This window comes from Gopherus flavomarginatus, chromosome 11 (assembly GCF_025201925.1).
Source record: "Gopherus flavomarginatus isolate rGopFla2 chromosome 11, rGopFla2.mat.asm, whole genome shotgun sequence".
Taxonomy (NCBI): domain Eukaryota; kingdom Metazoa; phylum Chordata; order Testudines; family Testudinidae; genus Gopherus; species Gopherus flavomarginatus.
In genome coordinates, this window is record NC_066627.1 from 36,326,903 (window position 1) to 36,347,222 (window position 20,320).

The 20,320-nt window shown below is 41.6% G+C and overlaps 1 protein-coding gene across 3 annotated transcripts; it reads right to left on the minus strand.

Annotated features, from left to right (window-relative positions):
- Positions 1–8,787: 8,787 nt before the first annotated feature.
- On the minus strand, positions 8,788–20,320 carry SPATA2 (spermatogenesis associated 2). 3 transcript variants are annotated; one of them, XM_050918135.1, is made up of 3 exons: positions 20,244–20,320; positions 14,353–14,780; positions 8,788–12,763 (listed from the first exon to the last, which is right to left on the minus strand). In XM_050918135.1, exons 2-3 carry the CDS (start codon positions 14,668–14,670, stop codon positions 11,510–11,512), a joined length of 1,572 nt encoding a protein of 523 aa, XP_050774092.1. In that variant the 5' UTR covers positions 14,671–14,780; positions 20,244–20,320; the 3' UTR covers positions 8,788–11,509. The 3 variants fall into 3 exon arrangements, with proteins under 3 accessions (XP_050774092.1, XP_050774093.1, XP_050774091.1); XM_050918136.1 differs by having other exon boundaries at positions 20,278–20,318; XM_050918134.1 differs by lacking the exon at positions 20,244–20,320 and adding an exon at positions 19,998–20,211.

The following is a 20,320-nucleotide window of genomic DNA, read 5'->3' on the forward strand; positions in this document are numbered from 1 at the left end:
GATGCTGGGACCTGTGGAGTTTAAACCGCCAGGGCTAAGGAAGAAGAAAGATGATAGTCTCCAGGATCCCTATCTGTGCACAGAGGCAAAACAGAGGTGACAGTGACATTTATCCAAGCCTGCACAAGGTCATCCACACTACTTGAGACCCTCTTCTCTTTGTGAGAAGAGATATGGACAGAATAGCTGCACCTGCTTGTGTGTTAACTTCTCACTAATTCTAATGTTTCTTTGGCTTAGTATCTGAAATACACTATTCTGTTCTGCACACGCAAGCTCAAAATCAGTGGGGGAAGGGAACAGAGACAGTGACAGCCCCTGCTTAGTACTAGGTAGTTGGTCAATGCCATAAGCCAACCTTGCTCAGGAGTTCCACAGGAATTGCTCTGTACTCTTCGGACTACAGCAAGAGAGGACTTCTGGCAACATCTTGTGGCCCTAAATCATTAATGCAGGTGTCTCAGGCATCACAGAAGAGAGCCTGGGGAGATTAGCATCTGATAATTATAACACACACAAGTATCTAATGTGAGCAGGGAGAGCTTTCTGGAAAACCACATCTCTTTGATTGCAAAGTATTTTTCCAACAGCTTTTCCCCTGAAGTCTCTATTTTTCACACTGGAAATAGTATTTCCTACATTGTAAAGCTTCCACTGTGTTGTCATTAACTGTTATCCTGTTCTCATTCCTTAAACTGAATTTATCTCCTTCCCACCATTAATTATGGTCCACACTATGCTATTAATTCACTGCAGAAACCTAATAAATGTACCTTTTACAAAGTGACCAGAACTGATATTACTCCCCTAAATCAGACAGTCACAGTGTTGTATACCTTCAACACGGAAACTGCTGTGCACAACTAGTAACTGATACCGGAGTGCCATCTATAGTTACTTTACAGCAAAGCAGAGGACATGCATACCAGAGTTGCCTTGATGGGGTTTGATTTAAAAAAAAGGTGAATTTAGTACCGGTGAAAGGTGCCACACTAGTACCCCTGGAAAAGGGCTCTCAGTTGAGCACAGTGTAGATACACAGCAAAGCTGCCCCAACCCCGAACTGCAGCTGCCATCTCTAGGAGGGAGAGGGTAGGTCAGTCTCCATGGCTCATTCAGTCCCTGGCTTTTCCACAGAGACATCTCAAAAAAGAGCTGGTTACAGATGCCCATTAAGGCTAGAGGATTCCATCTTGTTCTGTCAGATGACATGAAAAAGATGTCCCCACACTGTCCTTGATTTTAGATGCTGGAATCAAACCCAGGTGCCCCCAGCATAAGGAGCAATAGAAGTAGCAGTTTCTGCATCACGTAAAATCTCAATGAGGAGAAGATAACTGAGACACACACACACACACACACACACAACATGGGCACATGCCCTGGTTGCTAACATGACAGTTTTCCAAGGGGAAGTGGTGGAACTGAGTATTTGGTGAAATTTTACTGTGTTTACAGCAGTGTTAAGCAGATCTCTTAGGACCATAAAGGGTTAATCCTGCTCCCATGAATACAGTCTGACTAAATAGGCTTTGGACAGGATGTATAAGGTAGGTAGAATCATTGTCCCTCTCACTTCCTGGCACAGAGTAAAATAGCATTAGTTGTGGCCAGTGAATCCACACAGCCACAGACCCTTCCCCGAGGCTGCCATGGACAGAGGCATCAAGCTGTGCTCCACACACCCCTAGCACAATCTCTCTGGGGCTGACACACCCACCACCACAAAAAATCCACAATTTATCTTCTACTACAGGCTTTCTATAGCCCTAAGCATTTAGGCCATAAACTGTAACACTACACTATGTGCCTGGCTCTACCTGATAATACATCAATATCTTTTAAAATTTCACTGCCCAGATCCTCAGGGGACACAGACACACCTGGTATGGGCAAGCGAGCTTTACTGGGGAGGGAGAGGGAATGTGACTTTCTCCTCTCAGTCACAGATTGCCACTGAGAAGTTCTACCAGAATATACACTGGGATTATAATCAGAGTCACAGGGTTATTTAGTGTTCATGACCGCTCACTTTTTGCATCTTTGCTAAAAAGAAAATCCATTGTGATGAGAAATTAGGCTGAGACTCACCAAATTCACTTCACAAAGGCATCAGAGTGTAACTTTTCATCACTATTGCCTTCATGCAGATTTGGACCAATGACTTAGAGGTGCAAGGTTCTCTACGTTTCTTACTCATTCTCCATTTGCCATCTCCTCTTCTTGGAGAATCTTAGAGGCACCCTGTCTTCCAACAGAACAATTTACATGCTAAAGAGTAAAGAGACTGAGATTGTTTGAACACGGAATAAGTCACAAAACACTGAATAGTTTTCAGGCCATCACACCTGAGCGAAGGAGTGGTTTTAATTAGATCATCAATGCCGCACTTCAAATCACATACACAGTGATTTATGATAGACCGAGCCTGCATTTCCTTTGGGACCTTTCCCTTCTCCAGCAGCTGTATGTTGTATTTATCAACATTAGAGAGTTGAAAACTATGTTTTAGCAACTGGAGAGCCTTCCATATTTGCCTCTCTAAGGCTGGGTGTTGACTGTTTCCTACAAGGCTGTCAGAAAGGGTGTCGGTGCTGGTGTCTAATAGTGTTCCTACCATATGCTAAGGACTGATGTGTTATCCAGATCCTTCTTGTGATTAGTAGTAGATTAGCAGATACTGGACCACACAAGTTACAAATACAGAGTGCTTTCTTTCAACAGTACACATGGGATGGGTTGAGATGTGTCAATCACAGACCATGTGGGAGTAGGCAAGGCAGCTTGTGGAGATTCTCTCTCTCCCTCCTCTCCTACAAGGAGATTCAGCTTCAATATAACTAGAGTCCTGCAAACAGGCTGTTACTTTCAGATGTGCTACTTGGTAGCAGCTGTTTTGATTATCCAAGTTTATAGCTTACATATGCCTCTGGCAACAAACCTCAACTAGGTCACTCCTGGAGTTCATAGTCTAGCCCAGGGGTAGGCAATCTATGGCATGCGACTCACACTGCCTGGGTCCTGGCCTCCGGTCTGGGGGCTCTGCATTTTAATTCAATTTTAAATGAAGCTTCTTAAACATTTTAAAAACCTTATTTACTTTACATACAACAATAGTTTAGTTCTATATTATAGACTTATAGAAAGAGACCTTCTAAAAACGTTAAAATGTATTACTGGCACCCAAAACCTTAAACTAGAGTGAATAAATGAAGACTCGGCACACCACTTCTGAAAGGTTGCCGACCCCTGGTCTAGCCTAATTCGAAAGTACATAAGAGGGTAGAATTTGTGCATGTGCAATGATGAGATGTGCAATATTGCCTCTAGTCAGAAAGATAACAGCTCAATACTGATAACAGCAATTTGATTTACAATAGTGTAGTGTGAAACTCTTAGATAGGATAGTTAAAACAGAGCTATTTGCATACAAAGGAATGCAAATAAAATGGGCCCTATTTAAGGGAGACAAAAGTTTCCTTTCCACCAAAAGGAGTATTATTTTTAAGTTGAGCCATGAGCCTTCCCTTTCCTTCCCCCCAGCATGCTTGGCTCCTGACCCCAGAAGCTGGCTTCATCCCACTCCCTGCCCTGCGTGGCTGCCAGATAAGAGTGGCGAAACGTGCCGGGGAGTGTGGGGGCCAGCACAGTGGGAGAAGGACAAAGCCACCCCTCACACACACAGATAACATTTAGGGAAGGGAGAGTGCACTCCTGCTGTAGTGTGTGTTTTTTAAATATTACAAAGTTGGCAACCCCAGTTGAAGATAAAAGTCTCCTCTGGGAAGAGTGTTGAACTTGTAAGCCATTTCCAAAGCAGGGAATAGGGTAGGCCCCAATTGGCAACAAGTAGCTGGAACACTCATTATACTAAACATCTCAGGCCTGCTCCTGCACCACTGAAGCTAAGGGGAGTTTTGATGTTGTCTTTGATAATAGGATCAACTGAAAGCTCACTGCAAGAAAAGTTGCTAAATTTCTAGAAACATAGTTCAGAAAACAATCTGCATTCTCACCGTAAAGCAGGAATTGCTTTGATAGAAACTAGCCACAGAAAATGTGCACCTTAAACTGAAAATTACAGGAACAGTAGTAGTCTGACCTTGGACCCCCAGCAGCCAAGAAAGGAGCCTATTAGTAACTAATAGACACTGTTAAGATAATTAACATTTGACCTACCTTGAGCTAACTGTAATCTTGGCTTCAGTGGCTTCCAGATTCCTAATGTGTGAAGAAATAAAACTTTTTTGATTCCAAGCAATTAACAAAAACAAAAATAAATAAAAGTAAGCCTTGAAGTAGTTTATTTTTTTCTAAATTGGACCCCCATCTTCCCCACCCACATTGCTATCATATACACCCTGAAATAGCCAGGGCCCATGCCGACAACTCCACAAGAGTTTATTTTACTCTCATAGCCTCACATAGGCAGCCCAACCTTCCATGCTGCTTCCCTGACTTTGGGTTTGTCTTTACTGCAGAAAGTTGTCTGTTCTTAACTTGGGATAGCAGCTCGATTCAATCCCAAGGCTCCCCTACAGGCTTTAACTGGAGCACTAACCCCAGTTGCCTTGTCCTCACTGATATTTTAACCAGTTAGCTAACTGGGGTTAAGTACATGCTTCCTTCCTCCCTCCCCTGGTGAAACACACCCTTTGCCATACAAGCCTACTAGCAGCTGTTAGCTGCTCCACAGCACAGGTACCTGTAAAGCCATACTAGAGAGTTTGTTGTGTTATTACCCAAAGGTCCCAACAATCTGAACTGGGTTGCTAGGCACAGTATAAACATGGACTTTATTCCTATCCCAAAGTTCTTAAGATGCTGTAAGGAGCAATATTATCTTCCACACATTACCACATGCTTGGAAATGTATTATGTAAGCCTATCAGAAAAAGGAGCTGCACCCTGGCTCTACCACTTGTCTCCCCACAAACCCGTGAAACCTTAACCATATAATGTACATACAGGTTTTCATGGTTTCAGAACAAAACCACCACCGAAGAATCCTCAGCATCACCCCTACACAGAGCAAAGGGTCAGACAGATTACCGGATCCAGTAATTTGTGACTTTGTACTCTGGAGCACAATGAGGTAATTGCCATGAGGCTAATGCATACAAGCAGAAATTTATTTGAATTGAAAATGGACAGGGAAGAGAAATAGCAAATGGAAGAGGCCATTGCCAAAAAATGTTTTCAAGACGGGTACAAGTGTAAAAAACGAGTGCAATTATAAAGAACAGATAAACAATGCATTCAAGTTAAAAGCTCTCTCACAAGAATAAGCACAGATGCCTTAATAAAGCTGACCTTAAAGAAATAACACAATTATATAAAGTTCAGAATTAGGTGTAGAACATCCTCCCCACCTCCCAAAAAAAAAAAAAAAAAAATCTAAGACAGTGTTCTTAGCCTGGCTCTCTTGAAAGCTACATACTACAACTGACACATTAAAAATATGTATCAGAGGGGTAGCCGTGTTAGTCTGGATCTGTAAAAGCAGCAAAGAATCCTGTGGCACCTTATAGACTAACAGACGTTTTGGAACATGAGCTTTCGTGGGTGAATACCCACTTCTTCAGATGCATGTGGTGGAAATTTCCAGGGGCAGGTATATATATGCTAGCAAGCAAGCTAGAGATAACGAGGTCAGTTCAATCAGGGAGGATGAGGCCCTGTTCTAGCAGTTGAGGTGTGAAAACCAAGAGAGGAGAAACTGGTTCTGTAGTTGGCAAGCCATTCACAGTCTTTGTTCAATCCTGAGCTGATGGTGTCAAATTTGCAGATGAACTGAAGCTCAGCAGTTTCTCTTTGAAGTCTGGTCCTTGAAGTTTTTTTGCTGCAGGATGGCCACCTTAAGGTCTGTAGTAGTGTGGCCAGGGAGGCTGAAGTGCTCTCCTACAGGTTTTTGTATATTGCCATTCCTAATGTCTGATTTGTGTCCATTTATCCTTTTAACACCATCCTAGCCACCATGGATGTAGAGGCTCTCTACACAAACATCCCACACACAGATGGAATACAAGCTGTCAGGAACACTATCCCTGACGATGCCACAGCACAACTGGCTGCTGAGCTCTGTGCCTTTATACTTACACACAACTATTTCAAATTTGAGGACAATATATATCTCCAGATCAGTGGCACTGCTATGGGCACCCGCATGGCCCCACAATATGCCAATATCTTTATGGCCGACCTGGAACAACGCTTCCTCAGCTCTCGTCCACTCACGCCCCTTCTCTACCTATGCTACATTGATGACATCTTCATCATCTGGACCCATGGGAAGGAGACTCTGGAAAAATTTCACCACGATTTCAACAGCTTCCACCCCACCATCAACCTCAGCCTGGACCAATCTACACGGGAGGTCCACTTTCTTGACAACACGGTGCAAATAACTGATGGTCACATTAACACCACCCTATATCGAAAACCTACCGACCGCTATGCCTAACTTCATGCCTCCAGCTTCCATCCCGGACACATCACACGATCCATTGTCTACAGCCAAGCACTGAGGTACAACCACATCTGCTCTAACCCCTCAGACAGAGACCAACACCTAAAAATCTCCACCAAGCATTCTCAAAACTACAATACCCACACGAGGAAATAAGGAAACAGATCAACAGAGCCAGACGTGTACCCAGAAGCCTCCTACTGCAAGACAAACTCAAGAAAGAAACCAACAGGACTCCACTGGCCATCACATACAGCCCCCAGCTAAAACCCCTCCAACGCATCATCAAGGACCTACAACCCATCCTGGACAATGATCCCACACTTTCACAGGCCTTGGGTGGCAGGCCAGTCCTTGCCCACAGACAACCTGCCAACCTGAAATATATTCTCACCAGTAACTGCACACCGCACCATAATAACTCTAGCTCAGGAACCAATCCATGCAACAAACCTCGATGCCAACTCTTCCCACATATCTACACCAGCGACACCATCACAGGACCTAACCAGATCAGCCACACCATCACTGGTTCATTTACCTGCACATCCACCAATGTAATATACACCATCATATGCCAGCAATGCCCCTCTGCTATGTACATCGGCCAAACTGGACAGTCTCTACGGAAAAGGATAAATGGACACAAATCAGATATTAGGAATGGCAATATACAAAAACCTGTAGGAGAGCACTTCAGCCTCCCTGGCCACACTATTACAGACCTTAAGGTGGCCATCCTGCAGCAAAAAAACTTCAGGACCAGACTTCAGAAAGAAACTGCTGAGCTTCAGTTCATCTGCAAATTTGACACCATCAGTTCAGGATTGAACAAAGACTGTGAATGGCTTGCCAACTACAGAACCAGTTTCTCCTCTCTTGGTTTTCACACCTCAACTGCTAGAACAGGGCCTCATCCTCCCTGATTGAACTGACCTCGTTATCTCTAGCTTGCTTGCTAGCATATATATACCTGCCCCTGGAAATTTCCACCACATGCATCTGAAGAAGTGGGTATTCACCCACGAAAGCTCATGCTCCAAAACGTCTGTTAGTCTATAAGGTGCCACAGGATTCTTTGCTGCTTTTATTAAAAATATGGTTCATTGCTCAAAACTTTAAAAGAAAGCTGGATCATAGCCTAAATAAATACATTTGATACGTTACCTTACTTTGTCTAACTCCCACCTTTGTCTCTCACTCAGAGGCTCAGCATGCGGACAAAATCATAATCACTACAGAAATCAGATCAGTAAGATCTAAAAATCTCTTCAATATTCTTTAAAAAAAGGCAACTATATTATAGCCTTTAACAGGTACTGTTGGATATTTTTCAATAACGCACACTAGGTGCTTAGAACCCAGAGGGATATCCTCCACAGAATACCTTTAGAGTGCAAATTATACAAGCTGTCAAGCTAAACTACTTGACAATGTGTCTAAACTTTTATCAAAGCAATAGAGGAAGCAAAACAAATTGAACCATAACCAGAAGTGTCAGGCAGTAAGAAAGTAATTTTTTTGTATATGCACTAGAAATACATTAGCTCTACATGCACAGAAGTCCAGGATGCAAGCCACTGCAAAAATGTTTTAGTTAAACTTCTTGGGCCTGATCCTCCCAGACATGCATCTGGAACTCTGATTTCTCAAATTATCTGGAAATAAAGAGCTTGCAGGACTGGGCCTCTACTGGTTTAAGACATTCACGTAACAGTTTTAAAACGTATTCAAACCCAAAGTCAGTCTAGTTTGGAATCTGGAAGATAGTTTTACTCCAAAACCAGTAGGATGCAGCCAACAAGCTCAACTCAACTGCCAAAAAATGCATGTGAACAGTTCCACTTATTTTACACAAAAGCTATAGCATATGTATGTACATCAGGAAGCTGATTTTAAAAGAAACACATATTATGTCCTCATAATGGTGCAGTCAATCAAGTCTGACAAGTAAACTAAAGGAGGATCTCACACTGTACATATCTGCTCTGTGTATCCTATATAGTCTTAGAAAGCAGTATGACAACCTTCACATTATGGACCAAGCAAATTCATGCTGCTAGGTTTCTAAAATAACTTTTTAAAAAGTCTACATTTAATGAGAAATGTTCTGAATTTCCATGAACTTGAGGTTCCTGGTTGACATACACTTATACATGGGTCAGTGCCCAAATGAGAAACTTTTGTGCAAAGTATGTATGAGACATCTAAATGCACTCAACTTCCCCTCTTACCCTCCATAAAGATACAGGCCTTTAAGAGAAAGCTTCAAAACATGTTCAGACGTTTTAACAGAAATCAGATGCAAAACACCTGCATTTTAAGTTAGCATATATTTTACTGTCTCAATCACAGCAACCCATACAGTAAGATACATAAAAAATAGAGCATGGTATCACTTGCAATTCAACACAGTTTTGTACTACAGTATTCAATGACAGATATAAACACAGGACTTTTCCTTTTTAAAGCAAATATAGTAGTCCCTGCTATGGTCACTGTATAAGTTACGTGGCATCACAGTTTTAGTTAATTACTGTAGTGAAAGTAACAATATGGAAGTTGAACTAGTGAACTAGAAGGTACATTGAATAGCAGCCAAAACAGGCGTGACACTTCAGAAAGATGAACAGAAAAAAGTAACTACCAAAATGAGAGCCACCCTTACAGACTGTATTTTAGTAGTAAAATTGTTTTAAATTCTTCATTATATACATACTGTATCTACATGTGTTCTATTTTATACATATATATATGTATGTATTTATAAAAAGCCATTAAGATTTTGAAAACCTTAACATCATTCACCTAAGCAATACTGAGCCTAGCCCAATGGTTCCCAAACTGTGGGTCACAATGCACCATCAGTACATGGAGTCACAGAAGACAGACACCATTTTGCTCCTACAGCATGACCTTGCACATACAGTGCAGGCAAGGTCACAGTGCATGGATGATGCCATGCTGTTCTACAAAACAGCATCTTCCATGCTATCTGGAGTCCTGGCAGGAAAGAATTCATTAAAATGGGGTCATGCCAACAAAAAGTTTGGGAACCCCTCCCGTAGCCTTCAGTCAGCAAGATAATACCTGCTTATAACATTTTCAGTTGCAGTCACTTGATTTGTCTTCTGATAGCTAACCACATGCCATTTACTTTATTTCTTAATGCAGGTCAGAGTAGCCTCTCTCAGCCTTCTGTAAAATTAAGTTTTGTCTTTTCTTTTGTATATCTGACACTCTTATGGCTAAAATATTTAAGTTTACAATATTAACCTATTTAATTCCCCGCAACCCAAAACAGTACGAAAACATTGGTGACCAATCATTCATGCATGTTTTTTCCACACAATGGACATTTGGGAAGAAAACAAAACAAAACCTAGAATCAAACTGTTCAAAAATTTATTATTTTAGTGCAAAGTGGATTAATTTAAAAAAAATATAATAAACACTTTAGATAATTTTAGATATTTTAAATGTTTGATTCCAATACTCAGATTGAGTTCCCTAATATTTTGTCTTAACTAGCTTGTCTGAATGTAAAAAGACAAAAATAAGAGGAGGCTCTTGCAGATTTTCTTTTCCCATAAGACTAAAGTCTGTTCATAGAAGATGTAGTTTAATTTATTGCGTGGTTTGATGGCCAAACTGTACAGCACCCTGCACAATGGAATCCTGGTCTAGGACTAGGGCTCCTAGGCACGATAGTCATACAAATAAATAATAAGTTTTGTTGCCTGATTCTCATCTACAACTGATGGACTTACTCGAATGAGAGTCATACAAGCTCTGTGAATTTTAATCAGATCACTGCCTTGCCAGCTGAGCTATGCTATAGACTTTGCAGTGGCTTTAAATGCAGGGTTTTCATCTATGCATACAAAGTTCCCATAAGCATAAGGGAAGAAAATGTGCACTTAGGTCCAAAATCCTGCAGTCCTTATTCAGGAAAGACTCCAATTAATTTAGAAGAGGTGTCTCCTGAGTGAGCGCTTTGGGTGCTTTAAAGAAGGAAGCAAAGAAAACAAAATTTTTTCTGAGCCAATAATATCAATCTGCCACAGTGACTGTAGTAAACCATGAAATACAGTACAAGTAAAAAAAAAAAGCCATCTGAACAAATAACCCAGAGAGGCTTCATAGTTACATAATGATTTTACCACTTTTAGAATTCAACATATTGAATCTATTTATTAAAAAATAAACTGTTTCCAATCACCTATTTACAGTACAAGGAATGGGATTTAATACATGTGCAACAGAAGATGAATAAAATCAGTACTGAACTGGAAAGAGAACACTCCAGGCATAATTTAAGTGACATGTATACAGATTCACCTTTTAAAAATACCACACAGTAAAAACCAGTAGGATGGTATTGGCAACACTAGAAAATAAAGCAAGAACTCTCTTCAAATTCAGATTGTATAAGCTTGAGATAAACACCTTGGGGGATGGAAGGGAGAAGGAGGAAACATGAGGAGGCGATGTCCTGGTGTTTACATTTTAGAGCTCAGGAAATGCAGCCAAACTCGTCAAAAATTAGTCCTTTTTGGCAACCAAGTAATTTGCAAATACTTCCTGCAAGTATTTTAAAGTTACTCTATCAAAACGGACAGTGATTTCACTATACACTGAAAATGCTGCTCTTAATTTCATACTCTTATGTAGTTTTATTTGGGTGAGGCAATCACTGCAATGTAATAACAAAGATGTGGTGTCACTTAAAGTGCAACAGCTGCCAACTCTGAAAGGAAAATGTGCTCTTCTCCCCCATCTAAATTGAAACGCAGTTATCAGATAAGAACCACCTAAATGGTAGCAGCATGAACTCTAATGTATACACAGCATTTGTGAAGCCACTAGAAATGAAACTGGCACCTAGTCGTTGAAATGTATTTCCAAAAACTGGACACATCTGTTTTTTTTTTAATATTTATACATAAAGAGGTCAGTATCATATTTGTTACCAATGAGATCAGAAAATTCTGTGTGTTTTTAGCCCTTGTTTCTCCCCTCAAACACAGAATTTCAAGTCTATCTATAAACAAGGTGGGGCAGCTGGGTTGATTTATAGTTTAATTGATTGTTAGGCATGAATCTGTGTAGCTCACTCTTTCTACAGCAGGGATCATAATAGTAAGCATTGAGGCAAGCATCACATGAGACTTTTGAACAGAATGTGCATGTGTTTGAAGCTCCAGATCGGTTACAGAAGCCACAGCGCAGGGTGCCTGAAGGCTTGGATTTTGAACTCAGCTGAGCAGCTCTTTCTTGACTCTGAGTCTGTAATGCATACTGAGATTTCTCTCTTAAAGCAGAGCCAGGAGACGAGCCATCATTTGGAATTGTTTTGATTGAATAACTGCTCTGTTTCACTGCTGGATATTCCTGCCTATAGATGAGCAGATTGTCACATTTTTGGCAAATAGAAGTGCCGCAAGTTATGCCACAATTCTGGCACTTCAGGGAAGTTGTCTCTTTGGCTAGATGCGTACGTTTGTGGTAAATGGGATTGGCATCATTTCTTATTAGCCATACATCAGGTTTACTAACTTCTTGTCTTTTAAAATTTAACATACTTCTAGAATCAGGATCAGTATATAAGTCTAAGTCTTCTTGAGCAGAAATATAGGAGCTGTAGGGGACATTTGTTCTTAACATGCCATTGGGATGGGATGAAATTGGCAGAAATTCATCTGAACACCCATGTGGAGAGCTTGACATAGCAAGAAGAGATGGTGATGGACGTATTATTTCATCTTTAATGTCATCTGCTGTATCAACCAAAATTGGTTCTTTTCTTAGACTCAACGAAGTCATCAATGGTGGTTTCTTGATTTCCCAATAGCTGTCATACGTATCCACGGATTTAGAAGGCTTGCTTACTTTTGGCTTGAAGTACTCTTTAGGGGCTCTTTCACTAGCAGATTTCTGAAGAACCATGCGTGCCATAGAAGTGTTCAAGTTTTCTTTGCATTCTGTGCGCCGTTTCATAGCTTCTGAGCAGCCTCTAACATCTTCATTGCTATTTTTTCGCTCATTTACAACATCAAGCTCCAAATAACCTTTATCCTTCACTTGCAAGTGAATTTCAAGCAGTTGTTCACACTCTATTTTTGCCAAAAAGAGTTCAAATGAAACCATTTTCACTTGGAAGGCATCAACCAGCTCTTTGAGCTTATACATGGTTCCCAGTTCTTGGACATACCCCATGTAGTTCAGAATCTGTCTTACATCCTCCTCAGGTAGTGTGGACTTTACATAATAAACAAAAGGTCCCGTGTAGGTCTGGAAGGGGGAAAATAAAGGGAAGTTAAGTTATAACCTCAGTGGCAGACTAGATGCTCGGACACTACAGTGCTGGGCACAATATAGGAGCCTTGTTAGTCCTATCTAATCAACCTCTGACAATCAAAGACTACATGTACTCCAAGAAAGCTGAACCCAAATTCTTTAGCTCTCCTGTTTGACAGACTGAAAATTCTGCATCAGCTTCAGATAAATCCAAAAAAGGAAGGTTTTGCTTAAATTTGAAGACCATATGATCAGCATGTAATCCTCTTGTTATTAAATTGTTTATTTTAAGCTTCCCTTAAATAATCCAGTTTTAACGGACCAGAAATTGAATTTACAACACAACTGCACTGTACAAGCTTTGGTGGGGGAAAGATGGAGGTTTCCGAAGTGGGTAGTGGACAGCTAAATATTTAAGAATCTTGTGGCCATATTGGGAACATGGGATCACAAAATTAACTGGATGTTTCTGCTAAAGCAGTCAGTGAAATTGTTAATGTTGACGTTAAAATCTTATCCAATTTCAAACTTAAATGTACTGACATGAACAGTGTTAGTTTGAATCTCAGCAAATACTTCAGGATGTTTGCAGACTGAAGAAGAGTGCTGCATTGGTTTATGCCATTCACATTTCAAAGGTTTTCATACTATAATGCTTGAAACATTTTTAAATGACAGTTCATATTTGGAGGAAGGATGGATTTTATAGCAAATTCTGCAGCCATGAAACATTGACAATAATCTGTGCTTCAGCTGTCCTATCTGTAATAGACATAATATTTATTATGTGCATTTACAAAGTGCCTCAGATGAAAGGTGCTTCACATGCTAATAATTATTAAGGACAGAAAATCCCTCAAGAGGAGGAGCAAGTCTCCTGGGAAAGAAGTTAAAAATACAAGCCCAAGATGCAACACACATGTACGTAACAAGTATGTTCTAGGCCAGTTTTTACCAAGGCCTATTAGGTACACTCTCTCTTTTCTAAAAATCCAAGGCCATGGAAGATTCCCCGCCTTGAGAAACTCAATGAGCACTTGCTTACTGATTCAGACAGAAAAACACAGCAGACAAATGAATCATTTGAAACACTGTCCCAAACTTATCTTTTATGACATTAAAAAGAAAAAAAATCATGGCTCCACGTGATCAGGAATGAAGAAAGATGTTCTTAAAGCAAACTAAAGAAGTTTGCTTGCCAGTGTGAAATGAGTTGAGGTTTCCAATCCAATTCCTGGTAAACAAGTGTCCACTTCACAAAATACTGCACACTGCAATTAGTGCTAAATTAATAGCAGTTCTGGCAGAAAGGGCAAATATAGAGTGAACTTAGAAGTCAACTATTCATTCACCCTAGTGCTATTTCCTCGCTGTCAAAGTCAGGATACAACAGCAGGCCAGTGGGAGGGGAGCCGGAGGGGGATGCTTGCACTGATTCTGCCTGTTTTATGGATAGAGAGAGGATTTCAGACTCCAGGACTGCCTATCTGTCATGCAGCAACGCAAAAAACACTCAGAAATAAAGTTAGATGAAACTACAAATCATTGTTCTAAGTATTACCTCCACGTGTGAAACGTCTTACCTTTATAGTTTTGAATTCCTTCTTCCAAGGATAAAGAAAGAGATTAATTCCTATCATCTCCAGCATAGTGAATGCACTATGGAGAGAACGTAAATTTGAGGATTTCAGGGATCTTAGTGAATTTTCAACCATCTCATAAAATTTAATCAACCGGAATCTATAAAAGGGATCAATCTTGGGAAGGCAGAGTAAGGCTGAGGCTGCCACTCGCACATATTCATCATTAACAGGGCGCTGTTTGTTGTCAGAAGCATTCAATTTGGATTCATGGAACTGTACATACTTCTTAAATAAATCGTCTTTATATTTTGAATCCATTGAAATAGGACTGTGGCTCACTCTTGGGTGGCTACCTCGTCTCTTCCATGGTTACTCTGCAACAGGCGGATTATTGAGCCTTTTACAAGTTTTCAGTAATCGTGATTCTTCTGGAATAAAAAGAAAAACAAAGATAAGTCATTACAGCGGTACTACTCCAGCATGCTTGTAATTTCCACATACCCACAGGAGCCTGTGGAGGTGTTCATGGAGCAGTAGATTCCAACCACAAACTCTTCAGGCTTCTGTAATCATGTAATAGGTGTACTGGTCTTTTGGTGCCCCATGGAGAGCCTTTCACAGCCATTATACACTCCTCTCCAACTGCATTCTAGAACAAAGCCAAGTCAGAGACTGATATAGACATTTGGGAGTTAAATCCCAGCAATGAGTCCATAACAATTTCCACAAGTCCCATCTGGCTCTTTGAGCCAAGGCAGCCTTAGCCCCAAAGAAATTAGGTGCATGTGAGCCTAAAGAGAGCAGAGCTGCTTTTTGGTCTGTAAGAACAGAATGGCTTGATGACTAAAAGCAAGGGTATGGTGCGATGAAAACAAAGTGACTTGTTTATACTGTTCTGGGGGCTACTGAGTTAAATTGCATGGAGAACTATAATCAGGGACTTTATTAATCTATTATTTTGCTTTCTCCAGAAAAAAATATATAAATAACATGAACTGCTCCAAAAGGGTTCTTTCTACTTAACTCAGGACTTCTGCTGTAATTCTCTCTAACTGCATGGACTGCGCAGCCCAGCACTCTAGTCTTTCAAGCTGTACCTTATCTGTGAGTCTCTGTGTGCGACTGATAATCCTATCCAGCTGTGCATATTCTACCTGCCAAGGAGGTGGGGCTGTTCGACACTCATCTCACAACTGTGGAAGAGTTTGCATGCAACTGAAGAGGAAGCAGTGGGCAGCAAGTGGCACAGCCAAGATTTTAGCCTGAAACTTGCAGTTACATCAAAAGGCCGGGATCCCTACTTTTAACAGCTAGTACGGGCCCTGCTTGGACCCACTATGCCAGTGTAGTACAAAACCTGTTACTTATGGTTTTTACAAGTGTACTAATGTGTGTTTCTACTTTAGTGACTTGTTGTCTCTTGCATAGGCAAGCCCTTTACACTGGCTTCCAAATGCTACCAAAGCAGAGATGTATTTGTGTTGCCCTGATGTCATCCAGATTCTACAGAATACAAGCTCTCATTTTTAAAGAAAGTACATATCTAGTCCTTATGGTTGTGAAAACCTCCCAGCTGTGATCCAAATGTAAGTCAATGGAGTGTTGTCTTTCTGAGTCTGCAGTCAGCCTAAAACAATTACTCAAAAGTGTGAACTCCCCAACTTGCATTAAGCCCATGTAAACGCCATCAGTAATTATTCAGTTGCTGATCATTTTAGCAGATGGGAATGAAGAGAGAGAGAGAGAGAGTGTGTGTGTGTAGAATTGCTGTTGGACAGATGATACATCAGGAAGACATTAAAGAAGAAGAAAAGGGGAAAAAAGAGGACGTAGAAGAAAGAAACAAAGAGCAGAAATTTCAATGGTCCCAAATTCAAGTATATTATTTCACCAAGTAATGCTGAATACAACAATGAGGAAGTGAACAAACAAGCTAGAAGTTTTGCACAAAGATTGTTTGTACATGCTTCCCTCTTGAAATCAGAGAGTTCTGCTGGGAATTACAGGGAATATGGAGTGCTAAATTCACACCTCAGCCCAAGATCCATACATAAAAATGCAGTTGAGTCTTCTCCACAGGATGAATTTACTGCCCCTTCCCTAAAGTTATTTCTTTATTTGTATAAAACAGAACTGGATAAAAGCAGCAGAATGCCACTACTCAACGACCACCTCCCTCCCAAATTAAATAATTAGGCTATGCAAAAGAGCTCCGATTGCTTCCAATCAACTGGGACTTTCAAACCAGTCTGGATAATAGACTTAAACAGGAAACAATCCTGCACTAGAACGGAGCTGGATTAGATATCCTAACCTCCATCTCTATTTTCAATAATTGTACGATACAGCAGCTTTGTTTCATGAATGGGGCATCACGATTAGGAAGTCCCCTAAAGACAAGTAAGTCCTTCGTAAAGATCTTATGAATCATAGAATATCAGGGTTGGAAGAGACCTCAGGAGGTCATCTAGTCCAATCCCCTGCTCAAAGCAGGACATTCATAATCATCTCAAGCTCCCATGACTTGCCATTTGTGGGCATGCCAGGGTTCATCAGCTCATGTATAAAAATCAAAATATGAGACAAACTACGGCTACGTCCACACTGCACACCTTACAACGGCATGGCTGTGCCACTACGGTCATACCATTCTAAGGTGCACAGGGTAGCCACTCTGTCACCAGGAGAGAGTCCTCCCGGTGACAAAACAAAACCACCTTCAACAAGGGGCAGTAGCGTTGTCACTGGGAGCACGACTCCACCAGTGAAGCACTGTTCACACCTGCTTTCCGTCATTAAAACTTTTGTTGTTCAGGGGTTTGTTTTTTCACACTCCTGAGCGACAAAATTAACAACGGAAGTGCCAGCGTAGACAGAGCCTTAGATAGAAGGCAACAACTTTCAAGAGAACTCTTGTTTTGCCTCTCAACATTTACAGTTTAACTCCCTGAAAAATCCTATCTTTAACGGTTCACTAATCAGCAGGCGGGTTCTAACAGGTGTATGATGGCAACAGTTTACTTCCACCATACATGGTTACAGTACTTGACAAGAAATTCAGTGCACAAATAAACCTGGTTGAATAGCAATGACTTTCCCTGGCTCAGAAGATTGTTAAAGAATATTGAGCCCTTTCCCTGCAAATCACTCACTGAAAGTTGTAACATCTCATGACTATTTGATAAACTACATACTATGAGCTGTAAAAGCAGCAAAGAGTCCTGGGGCACCTTATAGACTAACAGACATATTGGAGAATGAGCTTTCGACGAATGCATCCGACGAAGTCGGTATTCCCCATAAAAGCTCATGCTCCAATACGTCTGTTAGTCTATAAGGTGCCACAGGACTCTTTGCTGCTTTTACAGATCCAGACTAATTTGGCTACCCTTCTGATACTATGAGCTGTCATCTTAGTCCAGTTCCTAGTGGAGTAAAGAAAGCCACTAATATATCTGTACCCCTTCATCACTGAAAGTCTCAGCACAGAAATAAAAAAATGAATGGGTCATAGAGATTCAGCAGCCCTTTCAATCCAAGGAACATTTACTCTAGCGTAGAGGTGAAATACCATTATAGCAATATGAGGAAAGTTTACAATATGCTGCTACTCATGCTGTTACCTTTGAGGCTGAAATAGGATTTCAGTCACTAAGGCTTTCATCAACACTTAAAAAAAAAAAAAAAACGAAAACTATTGCATTGAGCACAAGAAAATGCTTAATAACACAAAAATGTTTTGAATGTTAAGGCATCCTAGATTATGATTAAATTTATTAAAAGACAGCAGCCTACAGCGTACATTAATGTATCACCCTCAATCAAAGCCATCAGTTTGTTTATAAACTGTAGTATTTCAGTTAAGAAGAGTTGACCCAGAAGTACAAAAACTCTTCAAAATGACAAAGCTAAAGAAAGATAGCTGACATATTAAGCATATTTATAAGACAATAAATGTGCCACCTTCAGAACTGTGATTACATTAGAAAAAGCTGAATTATCATTGCTCTGAAATTGCCAATCTATAGGGAAGTCAAATAATTCTGTCCCATTAAGAATAAACAAAACCCACGCAGTCTTATACTGGTCTTTAAAATGGTTTCTAAAGCATCCAACAAGAAAAATCCCCTGACCTACAGAAGAAAATCCCCGTGCTATTTCTGCCATAATTCTTAACTACTCAAATTGGTATCATTCAAAATACTCATGAACTCTTTGAATCAGGACTTTATAAGAGGGATTCCTTGACCCAGGCAGCGAGAACATAGCTTTCATATTACACTGAGCTACTCGGCATGAAATGTGGCTGAACCATCAAAATAATTTTACCACAAACCCACAGGCATATCCCTGCAATTTGAGGTTGAGAGGCTCATGCAACAGGGTCTCATCGAGCAGGCAGCTATTTTTTTTTTTAACCCGAATTCAACTGAACCTATAGAATAAATTGACCTGGTGTACCCAGCTCAGTTTCTGAACCTATAGCTAATGGACTGAAATCCTGATCTAACCTGGTATCCTTCTCAATTCTGTTTCCATAATATGCTGTTTGGGAAAACCAAGCTCTCTCCCGCTCTCCTCACTTAATATGTTGCCAATTCTATATTTTCAAAGAAAGCATTCTCCTGAATATTCTTCCACAGCTAATCATCAGCCAACTTTGCTGCTAATTCTGCCTCAGAGCCTTCCTGGCCCAGATACAAAGTCAGGAAACTTTATTAGAAATCATTGCTAGCCTTCAGTTACCTGCATGGGCTCCCATCCTCTCTGCTCCTTCTGAGTACATTTACACTCAAAAACCAACCAAACACCACAGCATCAAGCTTCAGAGCTTGGGTCGACTGACTCAGGCTACAGAGCAAAAAGTAGCAATGCAGATTTTCCCAACTGGTCTGGAACTCAATCTCTGAGACCTCTCTCGCTCCCCCTGGGATTTCAGAGCTTCAGCACATCTATACAGCTACCATTAGCCTGACAGTATGAGCCCAAGTCTGTTGACTGGGCTTTGAGACTTGCTGTCATTTGGTAGCGATGGTATTTATTTATGTTTGCAGTGTAGATGTAGCCTTAGGGCCCTTTTCAAAACCTGCTGTGCATGAGACAGTCAATGGAAGAATCTTGTTTGTATACACTACATCGTGGCATTAGTTTTTTCATAGATCCCAAGGGCAGAAGGGAATATTGGGATGGGATCACCTAATCTGACCTCCTGCACAACACAGGACACACAACCTCTCCAAAATAATTCCCTGGGCAGATCTTTACAGCCTCAGAGGCATCTTCTCCCAATCCCCCAGAGGAGGAAGTCTCCGATTACATTACTGGGGCTGGGGGAGGCCAAGGGGAGCCCGAGATCTCTCGGGCCCTTCTACACCTGTGCTTGGCGGGGCTCTGCGCGAAAGGGCTATACCTGCCTATACAAACCTCCCCCGGCTAGGGAAAGCGAAACCCAGAGCCCGCGCCTCGGGGCAGGCCGGGCACCCCGCACCGGTAGGCGCATGAGAGCCGGGCGAAGCGGGGGTCCGAGAAAGACCCGCAGCGCTTACGACCCGGAGCCGCCCGAGAGGGACCGCCCGGGAAGGGGCAGCCGGAACAGGGCCCTGCTCCGCCTCGGGGCTCTCCCCAGCTGGGCCCGCCTCACTCACAGCCTGCAACGAGGGGAAACCGGATCCGGGTTCCGCGACCAGTCACCGCTGCCGCCCGCCTGCAGGAAGCCGCCCGTGCCCCGGATACAGACCCCCGTCCTCCCTCAAGCAGCCGGAAGTGACCCCTGTGGGCGCGGGTAGGGAAGCAGAAGAACCCGGAAGAGCTTTGGCGCATGCCCAGTGCTCTCGAGAAGGAATCGACAGTAGCCTTAGCTCGTAAGGGAGCGCTCCGCTCCTCTCTCTTACCCGTGCCCCGCCCTACGGCGAGGCAACCGCATACCCCTCTGTCCAGCCGAAGCGAAACAGCGGCAGCCACAACCCAG

Bases quoted from the DNA above. Each gene is read 5' to 3' on its own strand.
- SPATA2 (XM_050918135.1), bottom strand. From the start codon at position 14,670: ATGGATTCAAAATATAAAGACGATTTATTTAAGAAGTATGTACAGTTC. The intron at 12,764-14,352 runs GTAAGACGTTTC...TCCCCCTTCCAG, and splicing joins AGGAATTCAAAACTATAAAG to ACCTACACGGGACCTTTTGT.